At 41.6% G+C, this 21,883-nt stretch overlaps 1 protein-coding gene across 1 annotated transcript in view; it reads left to right on the top strand.

Annotated features, from left to right (window-relative positions):
- Window positions 1–21,883, top strand: part of SNX1 (sorting nexin 1) — a 47,717-nt gene that overhangs the window by 11,808 nt on the left and 14,026 nt on the right. Inside the window, exons 2-12 of the mRNA XM_082383349.1 lie at window positions 3,050–3,161; window positions 6,820–6,947; window positions 7,497–7,563; window positions 11,355–11,398; window positions 13,122–13,263; window positions 14,231–14,309; window positions 14,767–14,842; window positions 17,501–17,614; window positions 17,826–17,919; window positions 18,974–19,179; window positions 21,622–21,765. Coding sequence (XP_082239475.1) covers window positions 3,050–3,161; window positions 6,820–6,947; window positions 7,497–7,563; window positions 11,355–11,398; window positions 13,122–13,263; window positions 14,231–14,309; window positions 14,767–14,842; window positions 17,501–17,614; window positions 17,826–17,919; window positions 18,974–19,179; window positions 21,622–21,765 — 1,206 coding nt within the window. The remainder of the gene's footprint in view (window positions 1–3,049; window positions 3,162–6,819; window positions 6,948–7,496; window positions 7,564–11,354; window positions 11,399–13,121; window positions 13,264–14,230; window positions 14,310–14,766; window positions 14,843–17,500; window positions 17,615–17,825; window positions 17,920–18,973; window positions 19,180–21,621; window positions 21,766–21,883) is intronic.

The raw sequence follows: 21,883 nt of genomic DNA on the forward strand, positions 1-21,883 counted from the left end.
CTTACTAAGGGTGCACAAGCTTTTGTTTTCATCACAGTTCTAGTCAAGCAACGTATGGTTTGGGCTTGAAGGGGATCTGGTAGAGGAAGAATGACAAGTAGTTGTGCTCTAGTTGTCACCACAGTATCCCATCCATCTGGGTCTGTCTTTTCTGATTAGTATAGGGAAAGACAGACTGCTATTCTTTTTTTTTTTTGATTGAAGTATAGTTGATTTACAATGTTGTGTTCATTTCTCATGTATAGCAACTTGATTCAGTTATATGTGTGTGTGTGTGTGTGTGTTTGGTTATATATGTGTATATATTCTTTTTCATGTTCTTTTCCATTATGGTTTATTACAAGATATTGAATATAGTTCCCTGTGCTATATAGTAGGACCTTGTTGTTTATCTATTTTATATATAGTAGTTTGTATCTGCTAATCCCAAACTCCTAATTTATCCCTTCCCCATCCCCTTTCCCCTTTGGTAACCTTAAGTTTGTTTTCTGTGTCTGTGAATCTGTTTCTGTTTTGTAAATAAGTTCATTTGTATCATATTTTAGATTCCACATATAAGTGATATTATATTTGTCTTTTTATGTCTAGCTTCACTTAGTATGATAATCTCTAGGTCCATGCAATATGGCTTAGTATTCATTGTATATATATACCGCATCTGCTTTATCCATTCATCTATCAGTGGACATTTAGGTTGCTTCCATGTCTTGGCTATTGTAAATAGTGCTGCTGTGAACATTGGGGTGTGTGTATCTTTTCGAATTAGAGTTTTCTCTGGGTATATGCCCAGGAGTGGGATTGCTGGATCATATGGCAACTCTACTTTCAGTTTTTTAATGAACCTCAATACTGTTTTCCATAGTGGCTGCACCAATTTACATTCCCACCAACAGTGTAAGAGGGTTCCCTTTTCTCCACAGCCTCTACAGCATTTGTTATTTGTAGGCTTTTTAATGACGGCCCTTCTGACCTGTGTGAGGCAATACCTCATTGTAGTTTTGACTTGCATTTCTCTAATAATTAGCGATGTTGAGCGTCTTTTCGTGTGCCTGTTGATCATCTGTATGTCTTCTTTGGAGAAATGTTTATTTAGGTCTTCTGCCCATTCTTTGATTGGGTTGTTTGGTTTTTTGTTATTGAGTTGTATGAACTGTTTGTATATTTTGGAAATTAAGCCCTTGTCGGTCTCATCGTTTGCAAATATTTTCTCCCAGACAGACTGCTATTCTAGCATTGCTCCAGAAAATTTTCTTAATCTTTAAACTTCCAAGTTTAGGTGATAAAACAGAAATGGAAAAGTGGCTTTATTCATCTTCGTATCACAAGAATGGGTTCTTCCCGGTGTTGTTAAAAATGGGTAAATTCTAACCTGTTCTTTTCCTGTTGCTTTAGTCTCTCTGGTGAGCTACTAGTAGATTACATTTATATACATATATTCTTAATGTATCTGAGTTTTAATCTCTCTTAGATCTCCATCTAGAGGCGACTGATATTAGTGGGAACTGAATTAAAAGACATCAGATGGCTTTTTATGAGATCCCCTATACTGTACAAGAGCACAAGAGCATGTATAGGATGGACGTGTGTATGTAAGAAAGTAGTTGGCAATTTAAGAGGCAAAAGGGAAGTGTAGGGTTTGGTTTTGCCCTATTATTTGTCGTCTGTGTCTCGGCAGTGATTTTTTTTTTTTTTTTTGGTTGTTTTTTAAGATTGTGGAAGCAACTAGAAGACAGGATCACTGTCTCTAACAGAATTGGTAACATTTAAGCATATACAACTAAAAGCTCATTAAATTTTTTTTTTTTTTTGGGCAGCTCATTAAATTTTATTAGCATAGAAAATTTCGTTGTTTGCTAGTATAAATCTACATATTGGTAACAGTTTCTTTCCCTGAGGGTGGCACCAGTACTTGGATGGAGCTGTTTGCATGACAGATTCAAAGTACCCAATAAATCTGTCATTTCACTTTGTTCTGTTGGGTCAGAAAGGGCCTGTTTCCAAGGAGCAAACACCCTCAGATTTGTTAAGGAAATGTTTCATAAAAGATTCCTTAAGTCAGGTCTTTTAACTGATTTGGCCTTGGGGTCTGACTTCAAAACCCTTTAATATGACACCATGGCTTTTGAAGCCAGATTCTCAGCTTTCTGTTCGTTTTCTACACAATTCAGCTTTGTTCACTCTGGTACCGGTCTGGGGCCTCACCCCACCCTTGCTTGCGGAGGATCACTGAGCTTTTGATAAAGGCCATGGACTGAGTGTATTTTCACCATGTGCCCATAGGCTAAGCATGGCTGTTTTTTCTTCTGCTAGCCTGACACGAGTCTGGTTGAAAATTGTGTCTCTATAAGTTAAGGATGAAAAGATAAGTTATATTTACAAACAACATTAAAGTGTCATACCTTCCTTTGCCCATCAGGAGGGTCGGTAATATCCACACAACTGGGCTTCAGTGAATGGTTCAGCCAAGGCCACAAAATAAGTCAGGATCAGAGCTTGAATTATGGTCTCCAGTGTGGTGTCCTGGACACAAGAATGTGCCCTGTCAGCATTTGAAAGAATAAAGGTCATTAACTGAGGAGAAATGCATTTGGACAGGTTCTTTTGAAAATTATCTTTGTATACACATACCCATGTTGGCATCATGTGCTTTGGGGTAGGGCATTTCAGCAGGGTTATAGTGTTAGAAATTAACCCTAAAATGGGTGAGTTTATTTTAGCTCCATGATCACTCAGGCCACACTTACATCACTAATAATGATTTGCTGCTTATTAAACTGGCTGACTAGTGATCCTGTCTTCCCCTAAACACCTGGGGGAGCAACTGAGGGGTGCATCAAAGTCACTTTCTAGGTTGGTTTGTTTTTTGGTGATTTTTTTTGGCCGTGTGGAGCAGCATGGAGGATCTTAGTTCCCTAACCAGGGATCGAACCCGTGTCCCCTGCAGTGGAAGCGCAGGGTCTTAACCACTGGGCCGCCAGGGAAGTCCTCTAGGTTTGTTTTTAATGGTACAATTTTATTCAGAGTATTCAGAGTATTTCTTTGTTTTCAGAGTAAGCCACAGTCTCCAAAGAGAATTGCTTCCCTTCTTCCCATCAACAGTGGCTCCAAAGAAAATGGGATCCATGAGGAACAAGACCAAGAGCCACAGGATCTCTTTGCAGGCAAGTACGGACTCAAAACTTAAGCTAGGAATCTTCTAAGTTGCTGAGTTAAAGTAAAAAGCTATATGTATATGAGAAACACAACTCTACGTAAGATACTATTGTGGAGGATTCCAAAACATAATAAAAGGCAGTACCTGCCATCACGATTCTTACAGGTTTAAGGAGTAAAACATAAATATACAGTTATTTAAGAATGTGAGTTAGGGCTTCCCTGGTGGCGCAGTGGTTGAGAATCTGCCTGCCAATGCAGGGGACACAGGTTCGAGCCCTGGTTTGGGAAGATCCCACATGCCGCGGAGCAACTAGGCCCGTGAGCCACAACTACTGAGCCTGCGCGTCTGGAGCTTGTGCTCCGCAGCAAGAGAGGCCATGACAGTGAGAGGCCCGCACACCGCGATGAAGAGTGGCCCCCACTTGCCACAACTTGAGAAAGCCCACGCACAGAAACGAAGACCCAACACAGCCAAAAATAAAAATAATAAATAAATAAATAATAATTAAAAAAAAAAAAAAAAAGAATGTGAGTTAGACAAATTGTTAAACAATAATATAAATGTGGCCAGAGGACTGATAGAAATATTAGGTCACAGGAGCTCAGAGGGGTCTGAGGTGAGACTAAAGCAGTGGTTTTAGACTTTTATGACCAAGACTCATAGTAAGAAATACATTTTGTGTCATAATCTAAAATATTTATGTACTTGTATAAAACTAAAAGTTTTATTAAATGACTTGCCCTTACTACCCTGCATACAATCTGAAATTTTCTATTGTTTCTCTTTTTTTAAAATGCTGTTTGTAACACACTGAATCACTGTCACAATTCCCCAGTGAACAACAACCTGCTGTTTGAAAAACACTAGTATAGAACAGAGTTTCTCAGTCTTGGCACTATTAACATTTTGGGCCCAATAATTTTTTGTTGAGAGGGACTGCTCTGTACTCAACAAAAGGTGGTCCTTCCCCCGCACCACCCCCAAAGACATTCAAAGACATTTGGCAATGGTTGGAGACATGTCTGTGTGTCACACCTGGCAGTGCTGCCGGTATCTGCTGAGTAGAGGCCATGGATGCTGCTAACACCCCACAGTACACAGACAGCGCCTCACCAAAAAGAATTATCCAGCCCAAAATGTCAGTAGTGCCCTCATGGATAAGCTCTGCTCTAGAGTGATCTTGTAAGACTTCTTGGAAGAAGCAGGATTTATGTAGGAAAAAGAGAAAGGGTGCAAATGGTTAGGCAGGAAGTATATGGTGTGTTTGAGGGACAGTCAGTAAACTCAGTGGGCCAAAACAGGGGCTTCTTAGAGGTGCCATGGAAGATAAGTCTGGAAATGTTGTTTAGGAGGATTTTAGATATCAGTAATAATTAGAATTTGAATTTTCATCCTAGTGCCAATTAAGAGCCGTTGGTATTTCTGAGTAAGGAAAGTGATATGGGCAAAGTGAGGAAAGACTGACCTGGTAGAATTATTATATAAAACGGATTGCAGTGGACAAAGACTGGAGATGTCAGAAGGCAATCACAATTAGTTCAAGAATGAAATGGTAAAGACCAAAAATCAGGTAATGGAAATAGGAAAAGAAAGGTGAAAACTTTTCAAAAACTGAAATCAACAAAATCTGGTGTTGGTGATTGGATATAACAGGTGTCCAAAAATAAGGATAGAAGACAGTCAAAAGTTTCAAGCCCAAGGATTAGGAAGAAAGTGGTACCATTTTGAGAACTACATACTACAGAAGAAACTAGCTTTGAGTTGGAGGGTGGGGAGAGTGAGTTTGGGTTTTAGATATTTTAAATTTTAAATGTGGGGATCAGCTTCCTAGAGGTGGTAATTGAAACTGCCATGTGAATGAGACCCTCAAAGGAGAGAATGATAAGGAAGGGAAGAGATGAGAGGGTGGACTTGGGAAGGGAATATCTTGGGAGGACTCTCACATTTGAACTCAGTGCAAAATTAAGACATGACAAGGGAAGAAGAGGTTAGAAGAAGGAATATAAAGATTTCAAATATTTTCCAATTCCTTTCCTCTCTGAAACTTAAGTGCCCACTGTTCATTCTGCTAATGTTTACATTTTGGGTAAAATTTCTGGAGGAGAAATGCAAATAATGAATCATCTAGTTATATGGCAGACTGCAAAGAAGGTTTTTCTATCTTTGGGAACTTAACATTTATATGATTTGCCCTTTAAGAAGACCTGAAATCTTGGTGTGACTGAGTTACGCCCATGGTTGGGTTTTACGTATGAACATGTAGAAGATCTTTATTAGGGACATATTTATTGCTGATGAAGGTTCTGATTTACTTCGTTCCCCAACTGTTTTCATAAGCAGCCAATGCCTGCCTCATTACTAAGAAAGGAACATAAGATATCTATAGAAAGGAATGCCTACAGTGGTACATTTAGTTTAGAACTCGAGTAGTTTCTCAGATATTTCAGTTATTGACTGTGGACATTTAAATGTTCTGATACTTTCTACATGATTAGTTTAGTGATGGTCAGAATCTCTGTGATGGAGTCCAGTGGCTCTTCCATTACTCTTATCAAGAGTACAAAGAAAAAAGCATTTTTGATGTAAGTTTTGTCACATTTGTCACAGGACTCTCAATAAAAACTGCACAGCTCTTCAAAAGGCTTTTAGTAGCACTCTAATAAGCCAAAGGTTTTAAATGTTTAGCTAAATTCCTGTTTAGCTAAACAGTTAGCTAAATTCCTGTTTCATTTTCAATCACATTTATTGGATTGGATAACTTAATTATTTATGTGGTGCCTGCATGATACGAATATCTTAAACATACTTTAGCTGGTGGCTTGCTTCAAAGAATCCTATCACCCTAGCATGTTCATCATGCATACTTTTTGTGTGGTTTGTACTCCTACAGTAGGGCTGGATTATATTACCACCTCTCTTTTCCTGATGAGGAAAAGAATCCTGATAGGATTCTGACAGTCTGGCAACCTTGTTTATAGACATGATTAACTTTTAATGATAATAACATTGATCTAGGACCTGGTTATGCCTTATAGACCCCTCTCTCTGGTTTCATTTTAGCTCCAAATGAAAGTCTAGAAAAGAAAAAGAAACAGTTCTCTTTGAATTCCCTAAGGTTAGAATTGAATACTTACTGATCAGGCCAAACCCTAATGGATATTTATATTTTTCTTTATTAAAAAGAAAAAAAAATCTCAGTTAATTATGTTTTGAACTTCTAGCTCCATTGCTCCAAGTTGAGAGTGCATTCTTATTATTTGCCTAAGAAATTTTCATGCCTAAAAATGGTACATAATGCTCTTTTAAAAGTCCCCTCCCTAGAACACTTAGGGAATGAGTTGTTCTGTTCAACTGAGATTTTCCTAGACAAAGACAGCTCTTCAGCACTTTTTTTTTTAACTTTTGATTAGAAAGATTTTCAGATATTGCAATATCTTTTTATCCCCCTTGGACAGCGTATATTAAACATAACTTAATCTTTGCAAGATGATCTAAAACTGTAATTGTGAACATTCTTAAACTGGTAAAACAACAGTGTCATCCTCAGATGTGGCAAACAGTACTTTTTCCCCAGTGTTACTGCATTTGTATCTTAGGTCCATTTTTTCTAGCTTACAGTTTTTCTGACTCTTCTTTCATTATAAAATATCAACTATTTTTAGATGCCACAGTGGAGCTATCCCTGGACAGCACACAAAATAATCAGAAGAAGGTGCCAGCCAAAACACTCATTTCTCTTCCTCCGCAGGAGGCCACAAATTCTTCTAAGGCCCAGCCAAGCTATGAGGAGGTGAGAATTTGTGCTGTTGGTCTTCTTTTGGATGTTTAGGACTGTGCTGCGAGTCTGAAGTTCAGTTGAGTTTGAACCTTGAGATAACATTTATGACTCTTGAAGAAGACTCATGGTTAATGGACAGCCAAAATCCAATAAAGGACTCTTTCCTGGGCAGAGTATCTGTTACCCAGAAGATGGCACAGAGGCTTTCAATGGTCATTAATGATATTTAGTGTCCGAAGCTCCCATATTCAAGAGTATAGTGTCTCCTCATTCCCTCCTTAGCCTGACAGAGGCAAGTCTTCCAAAACCTAGTAATTATTCGTTATGATCAAAATAATGTTTTAAGAGAATAGATGTAACAAAGACCTTTGCGCAAGCTCCAACTTAAAGTAGTGGAAGTTGCTTCATCAGGATTGTTGGGAATGGACAGAGCTGAACATTGATGTGTAGAAGGATATATCTATATCTAATATATGTTATTATATTGATGTAATGTTAATGCAGAGTAAAATTAATATAGCCTTTTTTGGGGTATCTCACGATTTGTCTTCTCTTTAAAAGCTAGAGGAAGAAGAACAGGAAGACCAATTTGACTTGACAGTTGGTATAACTGATCCTGAGAAGATAGGTAAGTGTACTTGGGACTCCCTGTGATGTTAGGATATGGCTGTGGAAAGCACAGTTAGCTAATTTCTTAATGGTTACCTCCAGAGCTGAACTAGCTAGTGTGAAGTACTTCATCATTATCTTTCCTATGAAACTATGCCCCTTGCTATGCTTCCAAGGCCAGAAACAGTAGTTACCAGTACTTATTTAGGCCTTTTCTGGCTTAAGAAAGAAAAATCAGAAAATCAAATATTATTCGAATCCCTTTTTAAAAACCCAAAATTGGCTTCTCCCACAGAGTTGTTGACACCATTTTATTCCCTCTTGAGATCATAAATTCCATTTAAGCACCCTAAAAACACATGTTTTAAAATCTTGGGATGCTGGATTTATTTTTCCCTCAAGAAATTTGGATTTCTTATTACATATCTTTTTACTATGTACTCTTGATATTCTAATAAAGTGGGGAAATCTGCATCTCTCTTTCATAGGTAAAGATTAAAGAACCCAGGTTGAATTTTGATCAAATTGAAATTAGATTTTCAAAAAGCACAATACTTAACTTTGACCAGAATGTGGATTTTTAGGATAGCCTTCCTGTGTCCCAAGCTTGTGAGACCTTTTAGTGAGCGGAGAGCAACAGGCCTCGACTTTCCTTGTTCCAGGTATAGTCCCTAAGAGAAGAGGCTGCACAGAGCTTTTTCCTCCTATTAAGTAGGGGTGATATTTGTATGGTTAAGAGGAAAAATGTGATTTCCAATCCTTTGTCTATTCTAAACTAGGAACAAGGATTTTTAAAATCTAATTAGACTTTATGCCAAAATGGTTTATCGTTAAACTGTAGAGTTTTACTTTTCCTAGACTGGTGCACTGGTAGGATGTTTATGAGCATCTTATACAATTCCCTCATCCACCAGTAGAGGAAATTGAGAACCAATAAATGAAATGTAGCTTTCCTGTCAGGTCATAATGTATGGCCTGTGGTAGAACCTGGACCAGAACTTTGGATTACATGTTTAGGATTCTCTCTTGCCTCTCTAATATTTATGAATATTCTATATGCACATTGATTTTAGGCTAGTTATTAGCTCCTTTAAATCCTTGGTAGAATAAAATAAATTATAAGTAAATAAAACTAATTGTTTTAACATTTAAAAGTCATGATGTTTGTACCAGGAGAGGGAGGGAATGTGTTAGTTTCCTAGGACTTCTGTAACAAGGTACCACAAACGGGTGGCTTAAAACAACAGAAATTTATTCTCTCAGAGTTCTGAAGGCCAGAAGTCTTAAGTCATGGTGTTGGTGAGGCCATGCTTCCTCTGAAGGCACTAGAGCAGGACTGTTCCGTGCCTCTCCTCTAGCATTTGGAGCCTCAGGCATTCCTTGACTTATAGATGAATCACTCCAATCTCTGCCTTCATTGTCGCATGGCATTCTCCCTGGTGTCTTCACATCATCTTCCCTTTATGTGTGTCTGTCTCTGTCCAAAGGTCCCTTTTTTATGTAGACACCAGTCATATTGAATTAAGGCCCACCCTACTGACCCCATTTTCACTTGATTTCTTCTATAAAGACCCTGTTTTCAAATCAGGTCACATTCTGAGGTACCATGGGTTAGGATTTTCAACATATCTTTTTTAGGGGGACACAGTTCAACGCGTAACAGTAATTTAAACATCCCATGGATCAGATTTATTTAAACACAAATCACTTTTGGTGATAAACCTTCATCCCCTTGCACCATAGTAGATTCTTAGTCATGTCGATGCCAAGAAACCAGCTACTTAAAGCATTTTCATGCTTCAAGATTCATATTGATCTTTATAACAGCACCTTCTGTTTGTGTGGGCTGTTTACTCAACATGAGCTTCTCATTCCCACACACATCTAAATAAATTAGAATCTCACTACCAGGATATTGCTTTTTAGAGCCTTGGTAATTTGCATATGTCATTTTCAACTTCCTGAAATTATTTAGGAAATTAACAAATTTAAAACTGCTGCATTTCTGGGACATTTCCATATCTTAATAAGCTCTGGACATGAAAGTATGTCTCTTTTCTTACACATTGCCTCAATAAAAACAGCTGATAAGCAGGCAGTGTCTGAAGATCCTACTTCGCTACTGTGTTTTTATGTATGTTTGCACTTAGTCATTCCTAATTGCAGGCACTAAATTATGGAATTGACCTTTTGAACATTTGACCATGACTATGCAACTGTGAATGAAAATTTGAAAGTTTATAAAGTAAATTTAGATTTTTTTCCTTTTATCAGTGGTAAGCATCCTTAGTAGTATTAGGCAATATAGTTTAAGTGGTTTAGAAGAGAAGTAACAGTGGTAATCAATATAAAGTAATTTCTAAAACTTAACTTATAGTTTCTGGGTTTTTTTGTTTGTTTTTTAACATCTTTATTGCAGTATAATTGCTTTACAATGGTGTGTTAGTTTCTGCTTTATAACAAAGTGAATCAGTTTTATATATATACATATGTTCCCATATCTCTTCCCTCTTGCGTCTCCCTCCCTCCCACCCTCCCTAGCCCACCCCTCTAGGTGGTCACAAAGCACCGAGCTGATCTCCCTGTGCTATGCGGCTGCTTCCCACTAGCTATCTATTTTACATTTGGTAGTGTATATGTGTCCATGCCACTCTCTCACTTTGTCACAGCTTACCCTTCCGCCTCCCCATATCCTCATGTCCATTCTCTAGTAGGTCTGTGTCACATTGCTCTTTTGGTAGGACTTGGATAGATGGAGAAAGCAAGCCCTCTCTTCCTGTACAGTCTCCAACTTCTCTGTGTAATTTATAAAAGCAATTATTCCCAGCCATCTCAGTGAACCCAAGTTGTAATATGTGACCCTGCGGGTCTAGAACTGCACGTTCCTACCCTGGGCCCTTACCCCAGGACCAGTTCAGAGGCTTTGGCAGCTAGTAATTGTTGACCTACGTTTTCCTGGTTGGTGTGGGGAAGAATCAGGGGGTGGGGAGGAAGGGAATGAAACCAGCCTAACGTGCCAGAGCCCAGCACTGGAGTTATGTCTGTCTCGAGTCCAATGTGTGTCTTTTCACTGCTCAGGGAGTCAATGGTGCCTTTATGTCCCTAAGTGGTTGAGGTCAGGACACTACCACAGAGAAAAACAATTGCTTGAATCCCAAATTATTTAACAGTCAAAGCCTTTTTCAGAAAAATAATTCCTCCAGGAAAGAGAGATTTGTGTGACATCAGGCAGTCGAAGTGTCTTCCTGCCAGGCCCTTTGCTCTGGGTGAACATACTAGATGAGAGGGGTCAGTGTCCCCCAGCACCAGTGGAGGGACCGGCGCAGTACTTCTGAAAGAGCAAATGGAGCCCAGAGCTAGCTTAGGGTAGAACTTCTTGTTTCCTTTTACATCATTTGCTTCCTTCTCCTCCTCCTGCTTTATACAGCAAGAGAATTGTTTGGATTTAGACAGATGTGTGTAACTAGCCCAAATATTGGCATGGTAACAAGCGATGGATTGTCAGTATCCAGTGCTGCTTTGTGGAGGGTATAAATAGAGCCTGGCTTTGGAACAGGAGGCTGACTCTCTTGTCTGACTTAAACTGGGGCCCAGCCAGCATCCATGGGGGCATGATATGCGCCACAGAGGCCCTGAGACAAAGTAGGAACTGGATTATAGGATAGTATATAAAGCTTAGAGATGAAACAGATATCCCTTCTTGTACACAGCTCCTGTGGCTGGCTTATGATTCCTGGTTAAATGTTAGCAAGATTAGTTCTGCTTTGGTTTACAGAATAATCCTCTCCTGCTTTCTTGTTCTCCCCACAGGGGATGGTATGAATGCCTATGTGGCCTACAAAGTTACAACACAGGTGAGTCCAAGTGACCCTGCTGATGACCACCGTAATAGACTTGGGTGCTCATACCCAAAAGGTCATCATTCAGATTATTTCTGGGTATTTCTTTAGTTTCTTTGTCAACATCTTCCTTCAAGTTTACTCAAGATGGAACAAGTCTGCATCCCCTTGGTAATCTCATCTGAGCCTTTCCACTTTTCTTCCAGAGAGCTAACACTTCAGTGTGAAACTTTGTAAGTTTTATTAAGACATGTGGTGTATCTGATATAGTACCATCCCTCTTAAGAGCTATGTGGCTTAGAGCTAGTTTGGCGGATCACCCCAAACTGTATCACCTGTTTTAAAATCATCAGTTCTTCTGAGGTTTCCTATGTGGAACTTCTTTTAATGCTTTCCCTAACCTTTTGCCCCTCGGGTCTGGTCTTCCTTTTTTATATAATATTAATGCATACAAAACTTACACGTTGTTGTATGCAGGTTATGAAGCATAAAAAATGAAGCCCCGAACCTACCACCAGTCTTAAGATGAGTACCATTGAATCTACCTGCGTGTTTCTCCCTCTCCTATCCCCTGCCTCACACCTTAGAGGCGACCACTCTCCTGAGTTGTCTCTCATTTCCTTTATTAAAAAGTCTTCCCATATGTATCTCTAAACAATGTACTGTTTTGCTTTTTTTTTTTGAGTTTCATTAAAATGGTATCATGCTGAAAATAGTGCTTTCTTTACTACCATTGTTTCTCAGACCCATCCATGTTGTGTGTAGCTGTAGTTAATTAGTCCATTTTGTGATTATAGCATAATACATTCATGTTCCTGTTGTGAATATTTGGCATGTTTCCAGTTTTTGTAATTATGAGCTGTGAACATACTTGCACATGTCTCCTGGTGTACACATAAGAAGAGTTTCTTTTGGGTATATACTCAGGAATAGTTCCCCTGGGTCATAGGTAATGCAAATGTTGAAGAAAAGGAATACAAACTGCTTTTTAAAGTCCTTGTATCAGTTTATACTTCCATCAGCAATATGTAAAAGTTCCCATTGACACACTTCTCTGCCAGCAGTTGGCAAGGCCCCACCTCCTTAAATTTTGCCTGTCTGGTGAGTATTAAATGATCTCTCAATATGATGTAGGCCTAGTCTTTTTTACTAGAAGTTTTCTTTATATTATCTCTCTACTACTTGTTGACCTGCCCCTGTGTTCTAGATCCTGTGACACTTTAGAGGTTAAAGTGTCTACAGTGTAGACATTTTGTCTGATCCTCCCCCTTAGGGGCATTGGTTACTCTGTCTTTTCTTCCGTTTGGCTGCTTTAATTCCAGCAGGTAATACCCTTAATAAGTCAGTGCAGGATGACTGGGTTAATAGATGACCATAGAATTCTAGCTTTAAACTAGATTGCAACATCTCTTTCCTTAGAGCAAGAGCCCTTAACCTGCAAATAAAACCGCATTTGAACTTAATTAGTTGCCTTTGTAATCCCATGTATGTTATTTTATGCACTTAAAATCATTATTCTGAGAAGGGCTCCATAGATTCCCAGACAGCCAGAGGGGATTATAGCTCAAAAAACAAACAAACAAACAAGAGTAAGAATCTCAGAGAAAGTTATTTACCAAGTGGCTAAAGGATAGGGATCTGGGAAGAAGAGTCCCTTGATGTCAGCTGGATGACTTTCAAGATACTCATTCATACCCTATTTAAAATGAGATCGCCTTGTATTTTTTCTGTCCCCAAGACGAGCTTACCAATGTTCAGAAGTAAACAGTTTGCAGTGAAAAGAAGATTTAGTGACTTTCTGGGTCTTTATGAGAAGCTTTCAGAGAAACACTCCCAGAATGGCTTTATCGTCCCTCCTCCCCCAGAGAAGAGCCTAATAGGTAAGCCTGTTGTCTTTAATTCTACTTAGATTCTTTCCTTTGCATTCTTTCTGCAATATACTTTCTACTTAGTATATGAGACTACTTTTAATAACAGTGTAGACTCTTGCAGTTAGAAAAGAAGTATTTCTGGGACTTCCCTGGTGGCACAGTGGTTAAAAATCCGCCTGCCAATGCAGGGGACACTGGTTCGATCCCTGGTCTGGGAAGATCCCACATGCCGTGGAGCAGCTAAGCCTGTGTGCCACAACTACTGAGCCTGCGCTCTAGAGCCCGCGAGCCACAATACTAAAGCCCACACGCCCTAGAGCCTGTGCTCTGCAACAAGAGAAACCACCACAATGAGAAGCCCATGCAGTGCAACGAAGAGTAGCCCCCGCTCACCACAACTAGAGAAAGCCTGCGCGCAGCAATGAAGACCCAATGCAGCCAAAAATTAATTAATTAAAATAAAAAGTACTTCCAGCATTTTCCTATAAATTACACGTGGTCTAGAGAAATAGCATGTTTTGACATGGTCTCTGTCTTTGAGTGCAATAGGAGGCTCTGGTTTTAGCTTCTACAGTTGTGTGTGTGTGTGTGTTTGTGTTGGTATCCTGGAGTCTTCAATGACTGCTGTTCCTTCCAGATTGAAATGTACTAACTGAATGAGGGGATGGGGCAAGGAATCTTCCCATTACCATCAATTGATGTCTGTTAATCTTTACTCAGAGTCCCATGGCCCCCTTTTAGAAAACATGCTCTGGAAATCCCAGAGTGTAGAACCTTCAACACTTTAAGACTAGTTTAAAAATTGACTGTCATGTAAAGAACCTTTTGTTCATGCCTGCTCGTGACATAGACGTGGACTTTGGTTGTATTTTGTAGAGCTGTCCTCATTGTCTTCCTCCTGTGGGCTTTTTTTTACAGCCTTATGCTTTTCATGATGATATATGGGGGTTTTTTTGCTTTTTAAATTCTGTTCCAGGAATGACAAAAGTAAAAGTTGGGAAGGAAGATTCTTCTTCTGCAGAATTTCTTGAAAAACGGAGGGCTGCTCTAGAAAGGTAAGTACCATAAAACTATTTTCTTGAATACCATGAGAACAAATGAGAAGCTGAAACTGAGACTTAATTACGATGAGATATTTGCTGGAGTTAGTAGTGGTGAAACTTGAGTGAATTAAAGATTCCCACCTCCATATTATCTCTAACCTTTTCTAAGTCTCTTTCCTTCCCACCTCAGGAACAGAACATCTTCTTTTCTTTCCTGACCTTGAGTGAGCAATCAAATTCTCCTTCTTCAACAGTCAAACATGAATGGCTCTGAGGTCTCTTTCTGAGCAGTTATTTTTCTTCCCTTTTTGGAAATGTGAAGAATATGAACTTGAATGTGCTTGTACTTAAGTGCCTTATCCGAGGACATTTTAAAGTAATGAGAGACATTGTACCCCTGCCAGCACTGTATGATACCCCAAACCTTGTGAGGCCAGGTCAGCTAACCAGATAACTCCTTACCCCGTAGGTACCTTCAGAGGATTGTGAATCATCCTACCATGTTACAGGACCCTGATGTCAGGGAGTTCTTGGAAAAAGAAGAGGTTAGTATTGTACAAACTGAATTTCACAATTCATATGTGCCCCTGTGAAAAGAAACTAGTTCATTCAACAAATATTTGAGCACCCATATATAACCTAATCTCAGACTACATCCTAGTTTGTAAGCGCCCAAAAGTGACAAGTATTCTTCAGCCTCTGAAATAAAAGAAGCTCTGCCTGCAGTCAAAAGTAACTGGTTGTAGAGGTCAAACTGCAATCTAGTTTTGTCTTTGTCTTATTAGATCAACACAGTGATCTGTTGGGCAGGTCCTTGGACTGTCTTTCATAGGTTACTACTTGGCTCAAATTGGATGCTTATTTTGTGCCAGGAGCTGAGGGGTTTTAGTTCAAAACCAGTTACCACAGAGCACAGAACTGCCAGCATATAGCAAAAGTGTTGATTCAAGTGGACAGTCTTTTTAACAGGCTATGCTTAGGCTATTCATGATTGTGAAAAACTAGAGACAGCTCAGTTGCTAATAATTGGAGAATTAAATGTACTATATCAATACAACAAATACTTAATTCTCATCATAAACAGAATATACAGAAATTCATTGGAAGCATACATTTAAAGAATTATGAGGGAGAGGAATAAATTAGGTGTATGAGATTAACAGATATACACTACTATATATAAAATAGATAAACAACAGGATTTACTGTATAACACAGGGAACTATATTCAGTATCTTGTAATAACCTATCATGGAAAAGAATCTGGAAAAAAAATATAACTGAATCACTTTGCTGTACACCTGAAACTAACACAATACTGTAAATCAACTGTACTTCAATTTAAAAAAAGAATTATAAAAAGTGAAACATGAAACAGCATATAAATACAGCTGAAGAAATATGTTAGTCATTAAGGATCAAAAGAAACACTGGAATAAAACAATGTTATAAACGTAAAATAGATAGCTAGTGGGAAGCAACTGCACAGCACAGGGAGATCAGCTCCGTGCTTTGTGACCACCTAGAGGGGTGGGATAGGGAGGGAGATGCAAGAGGAAAGAGATATGGGAATATATGTATATGTATGACTGATTCACTTTGTTATAAAGCAGAAACTAACACACCATTGTAAAGCAATTATACTCCAATAAAGATGTTAAAAAAAAATGTTATATCTCATAGGAAAGAAAACTAGAAGGAAATAAGTGACAGGGTAGGACTGTTGTATTTATTTTTTTCATTTTGTTTTTATTTTTACATTATTCTTTAATTTGCATATCATATGTATTACTCTAATTAAGAAAATGGTACTAAGTATATGGGTTCCCCTCCCCAAAAATGAACTTTTTTAATTAAAAATTCTCTGTCTAATGCGCTGAGTCTTTTCTCTCCTCTGGGATTCCTAAATCCACTTTTCCTTTTCACGCCCTCACCCTTGCTTGGCACCCCTAGAGCAGGGTTTCTCTCCAGTGGCCCTGCTGACGTCTGGGCTGGATCACCCTTTGTTGTGGAGGCTGTCCTGCGCGTTGTAGGGTTAGCAGCATCCCTGGCCTCACCCACTAGATGCCCGTACCCTCCTCCACCTCCCTGTCCCCAGTTTTATTTTTTTATTTTATTATTATTTTTTTATAAATTTATTTATTTTATTTATTTATTTTTGGCTGCGTTGGGTCTTCGTTGTTGCATGCTGACTTTTTCCAGTTGCAGCGAGCGGGGGCTACTCTTCATTGTGGTGCCTGGACTTCTCATTGCGGTGGCTTCTCTCGTTGCAGAGCACGGGCTCTAGGCATGCGGGCTCAGTACTTGTGGTGCGCGGGCTCTAGAGCACAGGCTCAGTAGTTGTGGCTCACGGGCCCAGTTGCTCCGCGGCATCTGGGATCTTCCCGGACCAGGGCTCGAACCCGTGTCCCCTGCATTGGCAGGTGGATTCTTAACCACTGCGCTGCCAGGGAAGTCCCCCCTGCCCCCAGTTTTAATAAGCAAAATTATCCCCAGACATGGCCAAATGTCCCTTAGGGGGCAAAATGGCCCTGAGTTGAGAACCAGTGCCTCAAGAGTCCTGGGCACTAAAATCTAATTGTTCAGCGTGGTATACTATATACACTATGGATTCTTCAGCATCCCTTTCATGCCTTCGGAAAGGAGTGGGAAGACTGAACTAGTCAAATTGTTTCTAAGTATTCGACATGCTTGACTTAACTAGATTGTCCCTAAAAGTAGCCTCAATCTGAATAAATTATGTTCTTGTCCTTGGACCTTTTGTTCACTGAGGAAAATCCAAATGGAATTGCAGCACGACTTCAAAGTGTCTCAAGATTTTAAGTCTAGCTGTGTGCAGAGTATGCATCCAAAAGAACTTCTGACTTTTAACAAAAGCGTGTTTGGTATTTAAGCAGTTCATGCCTAGGTGGGCAGACAGTCTCGACGTGAGGTCACCTGGCCACGTAACACACTCTGCTTTCTTTCCACACACAATATCAGAAGCTGAAAATTTTGCTGATTCTATTTAATGTGGTCCTTTGATTTTTTTTTCTCTCTACATGCTAGTTATGGATTTGTCTAACTGCCTTTGAAAATAACAAGCTACAGTTCAAATAATTTGTTTGGCAAGTTTTGGGCATGCCATCTGATGGATACTAATTCTTCTGAACCTAAAATAGGGGCAGCAGATAACTTGCCACCCTGCCTTCTTGGTCTTGTAGCTGCCACGCGCCGTGGGTACCCAGACATTCAGTGGTGCTGGTCTCCTCAAGATGTTCAACAAAGCCACAGATGCAGTGAGCAAAATGACCATCAAGATGAATGAATCAGACATTGTGAGTAGCCCTGTGCCTCTCAGCTTTCCCTACCCCCTCAGGCTTATGGGTCAGAAGCCTTGAGGAGTCCTGAAATTTCTGAGATTAGAGACTTTCTTTTTATGATAATTCAGTCCCTTTAAAAAACAAACGAACAAAAAACTGCTAAGGAAAGACTGCTCTACACCTGTATGAGTAGCCTCCTTTAAAGCTCTGGGCCTGTGTGTTTCAGTGGTTTGAGGAGAAGCTCCAGGAGGTAGAGTGTGAGGAACAGCGCTTACGGAAACTGCATGCCGTTGTAGAAACTCTAGTCAACCACAGGAAAGGTAACAAACCTCCGAAATGCACTTGGAACTGGGGGAAACTGATGTCTCCAGTGAGCTGGAGATGGGAGGGTATGCTGTTCCCAAGCCTCTCAGCCATTCAAGTTGAAATTCTCAGCCCACCTGGTCTTTGATGTTCTTATCGAAAAGATATGCCCTGCATCTCCTGGCAAGAAACATGACTCCACCACTGAGGACATTGTACTCTTTACCTGGGAGAGGTACAGGGAAGCCATCCCAGTTACAGCTTGACCTGGGATGTAGGCTTCTGTTGGTGGCATTTGAGTTGGTGGCTTATATCCAAAATGATGTTACATGCCTTAGCTACATGGTCCAACGAGCAATATGTAAATGCGGGAAACCATATGTCTCTTAACCCTTCTTCACCTTTCTTTGGTGAGATTTACTTAAGAGCTAGTGAAATTTGCCAAGTTTGAATGCTTTCCTTTTCTGCCTTAAACATGCTGATAATCAGAACTCTAAACAGGCAGAAAACCATTAGAATGAGGGCAATGTAAGGGTTGGCAGAATATGACCCAGCCCATGGGCCGTATCTGGCCATGGGCCTATTGCTCTGGGCTGGGAATGGTTTTTACATTTTTAAAGAGATGGGGAGGGGGGCGGGGAGAGTGAACCAAAGCTTAAAATACAACAGAAAGTTGTCCTGCTCTGGGGCATGCAAAACTATGCAGTGTGCATACACTCACTCTTGCAGAAGGCTGCTTACCACAAGCGCTAACGTAAAAATCAGAATCATGCCATTGGCCTGTTTTTATTAACTGGCCCCTGGTTCTCCAGGAATATTGGAGCTGCTTCTTCCAAGTAAGCCTAACCTAGGGGAACTAAGGACAGCAGTTACCTCTCCCTGCTCACATGACCGAGCTGCATTGCTCTCACTTTCTGAATACAGTTGGCTGTGGTGTAAGTGACTAGGTTGCAGAGCCCACAGTTGCCAGACATGCGGGGGCCAGCATTGCTAAGGCATCCATTGCAGTGCCGGCCGACTTGTCCCTTTTCCTTGGGAGATCAGAGGCCTCTGCTGTCTTCCTCCTTCCAGAGCTAGCGCTGAACACATCGCAGTTTGCGAAGAGTCTCGCCATGCTCGGGAGCTCTGAAGACAACACAGCATTGTCACGGGCACTCTCCCAGCTGGCTGAGGTGGAAGAAAAGATCGAGCAGCTCCACCAGGAACAGGCCAACAATGACTTCTTCCTCCTTGCTGAGCTCCTGAGTGACTATATTCGCCTCCTGGCCATAGTCCGCGTAAGCTTCTCATTCCTTTCCTCTTTCTCCTCCACTTGATTTAATTTGTCTTTTCCTTTGCTCTTCCCGTTCCCAAGATGGTTTCATCCATTATAGCTCGAAATAATTTTTTCTACTCTCAAAAGAGAAGGTGTCTTGTGAACCAAAAAGTCCATTAAACTCTTAGTTATCACTGAGTCACATTGAGGCCCACAGCCAGTTTCTTAAATGAATTTGGAGAAAAGACCACTCTTGAATTTCCAAGTAGGGCCCTCCTTATTGTTGAAGCTGGACAGTATCCTCTATGCTCCTTTCTTCAAGCAAGGCTTATTACAGACCTGTGGTCTTGGCCCCCTGGAGCAGTGACTTCCTCAGTCCTTTGGTCTTTGCCTCCTTAACAGTAAGCGGTGGCTTTGCCCTGGTAAGAGCTCTTGCTGGCTTCCACTTGTCCCTCCAATGTGGGCAGTCAGGTAACTACACAGAACTGGCTTGGCGCTGCCTGGAGGAGTGTGGCCAGGGGGCCGAGAGAGCTTGTCACCAGAGCCCTCTGTGAGCTTTGCTGACCACACCGGTAGCAACACTGCAGCCTGCCCCTCAGGTCGAGCACCTCACCTTCTCTTCTGGTGACCAGGGCACTCTGGTTTCCCCTGACCTTTCAGAGTGGCCAAGGAAGCTTCACCGGGCAGTGATATTAGCTCTCACATGGCCTCCCTGAGACAGAGGAAAGAGCCAAGAGGGAGCCTGGCGCCTGCCCTAAAAGGGCCTGAGTCTGCCCGATCCAGGTTGGGACCAGAATGTATGAGCCTCTGAGTTGGAACAGAGCCACCCGCACTCCCCGTCCCCAACCTCGCCCTCGCCAGAGAGCTCCTGTATTGTCAAGAGCCAGGCTGCACCCAGGGCTCTCATTTCCTCCGCGGTAGAGGTGCTTAGTATAGCCTGTGAGATTGCTCATTGTCCTCTCCCCTTGCTCTTTGGTTTGCTGCTAACTCCAGAGTGATAAGAGGCTGAAAAAATAACCTGCTTGGGAATTCTTGGAACTGGTCAGACTACTTAGACTGGAGAGCCGTCCCAGGGAAGGGTTCTCTCTGGGGAAGCTTTCAGAGAGCAGTATTGTTTGGGGTCTCTGGAGAGCTCAGCACTTGGATATGACCTTCAAGCCAGGTGAGCCTGTATGGACAGGGGTGAGGGAGGCCTAGCTGGGGCAGCTCGCCTTAGAGCACAGAACTGCAAGCTGGTCTTTTTTCAGAGACCCCTCACCTGCCCTCCTCGTAATCATGAGCTAGCCGTGGGATTGGAGAGATGAACAGATGTTTCTTTTCTGCTGAACCTGCAGCTGTACCACAGTTAGCCCAGGGGGTTAGGTTGGATTTGAGGTCACCCTTTACCTAATCCTTTGACATTCAGCTGTTTAGAAATTGAGGTGAGCAGCAGTGACAATGCAGGGGAAGGTAACTTTGGTGTCATTTCAGTCCCTAAGGCTCAAGTCTTGGCAAAGGCCTGCACTAAGGAGGCCTAGAAAACATCCAGGGAACTCGTAGGGAAGGGGAGCAAAGGAGCAGGGCTGCGAGGCTGCCCCAGACACAGGTCTTTCGTCCAGGCCTCTTGAAGCCTACAGAGCCAGTGGTGGTGCAGGATAGTTTTGTTAGGCCAAACAGCTGTCCTTTGGAAATGCTGATTGTGGTCAAGGAACTAGAAACATGGAAAACCAGCAAGTGGACTTTGGAGAGCTTCTTGGGGGCCTTGATAGCCTAGAACAGTTGAATGTATGGATGAGATGAAAGCAGCGTGTCCCTGTGGTAGGTTTAAGTGTTTATGTAAAGATCTGTTAAGCTGGGCAGGGGTGGGGAGATCTGTTAAGCTAACCCTGTATATTGTTTGGGTATCGTTTAAAGGTTGCTTCCTTAGGTTGGCCTTCCCTAATGTATCTCCCAGGCTAAGCTAGGTCCCCAGTTTTATTACAGTACTGTGCTTGTTTTCTCTGTACTCTGCATACTTATAATTACTTATTGGCAATTAGTAATACAGTGTCAGCCTTTCCTGTTAGATTACAAGCTCCATGAAAGCAGGCCCCTGTGTTTCATTCCCCATTGTACTCTTAGCTCCTGGCACATGGCAGACACTCAGGGAAAGTGTGTAGACTCATGAACTGACTGATCTGAGAGAGGCAGTTCAAAAGCCATAGGACTGGGCACCGGCATCAGGCCACCTACTGTGCTCCCAGCCATCCAGCCTTGGGAGTAGCATGAAGCAGCATGGCGCTGGCCCACTGGATCCTTGCAGAGGAGTCTTACCCAAGCTTGTGCTTTTGGATGTTAAACTTCCAGCTGGGCACTAACACGTGGCTGCAGAACCTGCCCTTGCTGGGTCCTTCCCTAGCGCAGCTGCTGGGAGAGCCCCCCGAGGCAGAGCCAGCAGAGCTCCTGAAGGGCTGGTTGTGCTCTTCCCCAACCTCCACCTTCACAGGCCGCCTTTGACCAGCGCATGAAGATGTGGCAGCGCTGGCAGGATGCTCAAGCCACACTGCAGAAGAAGCGGGAGGCTGAGGCTCGGCTGCTGTGGGCCAACAAGCCTGACAAGCTGCAACAGGCCAAGGATGAGATCGTAGAGGTGAGGCCCCCGAGGCAGCCCAGCAGGGGTGTTCTGCTGGCTCCTGCATGAGCCTGGGTCCCATCCCAGATGCTTAGAACCCCACAGCAGGCAAGAGAACTGATTGAGTCTAAAGGAC

The sequence above is a fragment of the Balaenoptera borealis genome (genome assembly GCF_965194805.1).
Source record: "Balaenoptera borealis genome assembly, chromosome: 3".
NCBI lineage: Eukaryota > Metazoa > Chordata > Mammalia > Artiodactyla > Balaenopteridae > Balaenoptera > Balaenoptera borealis.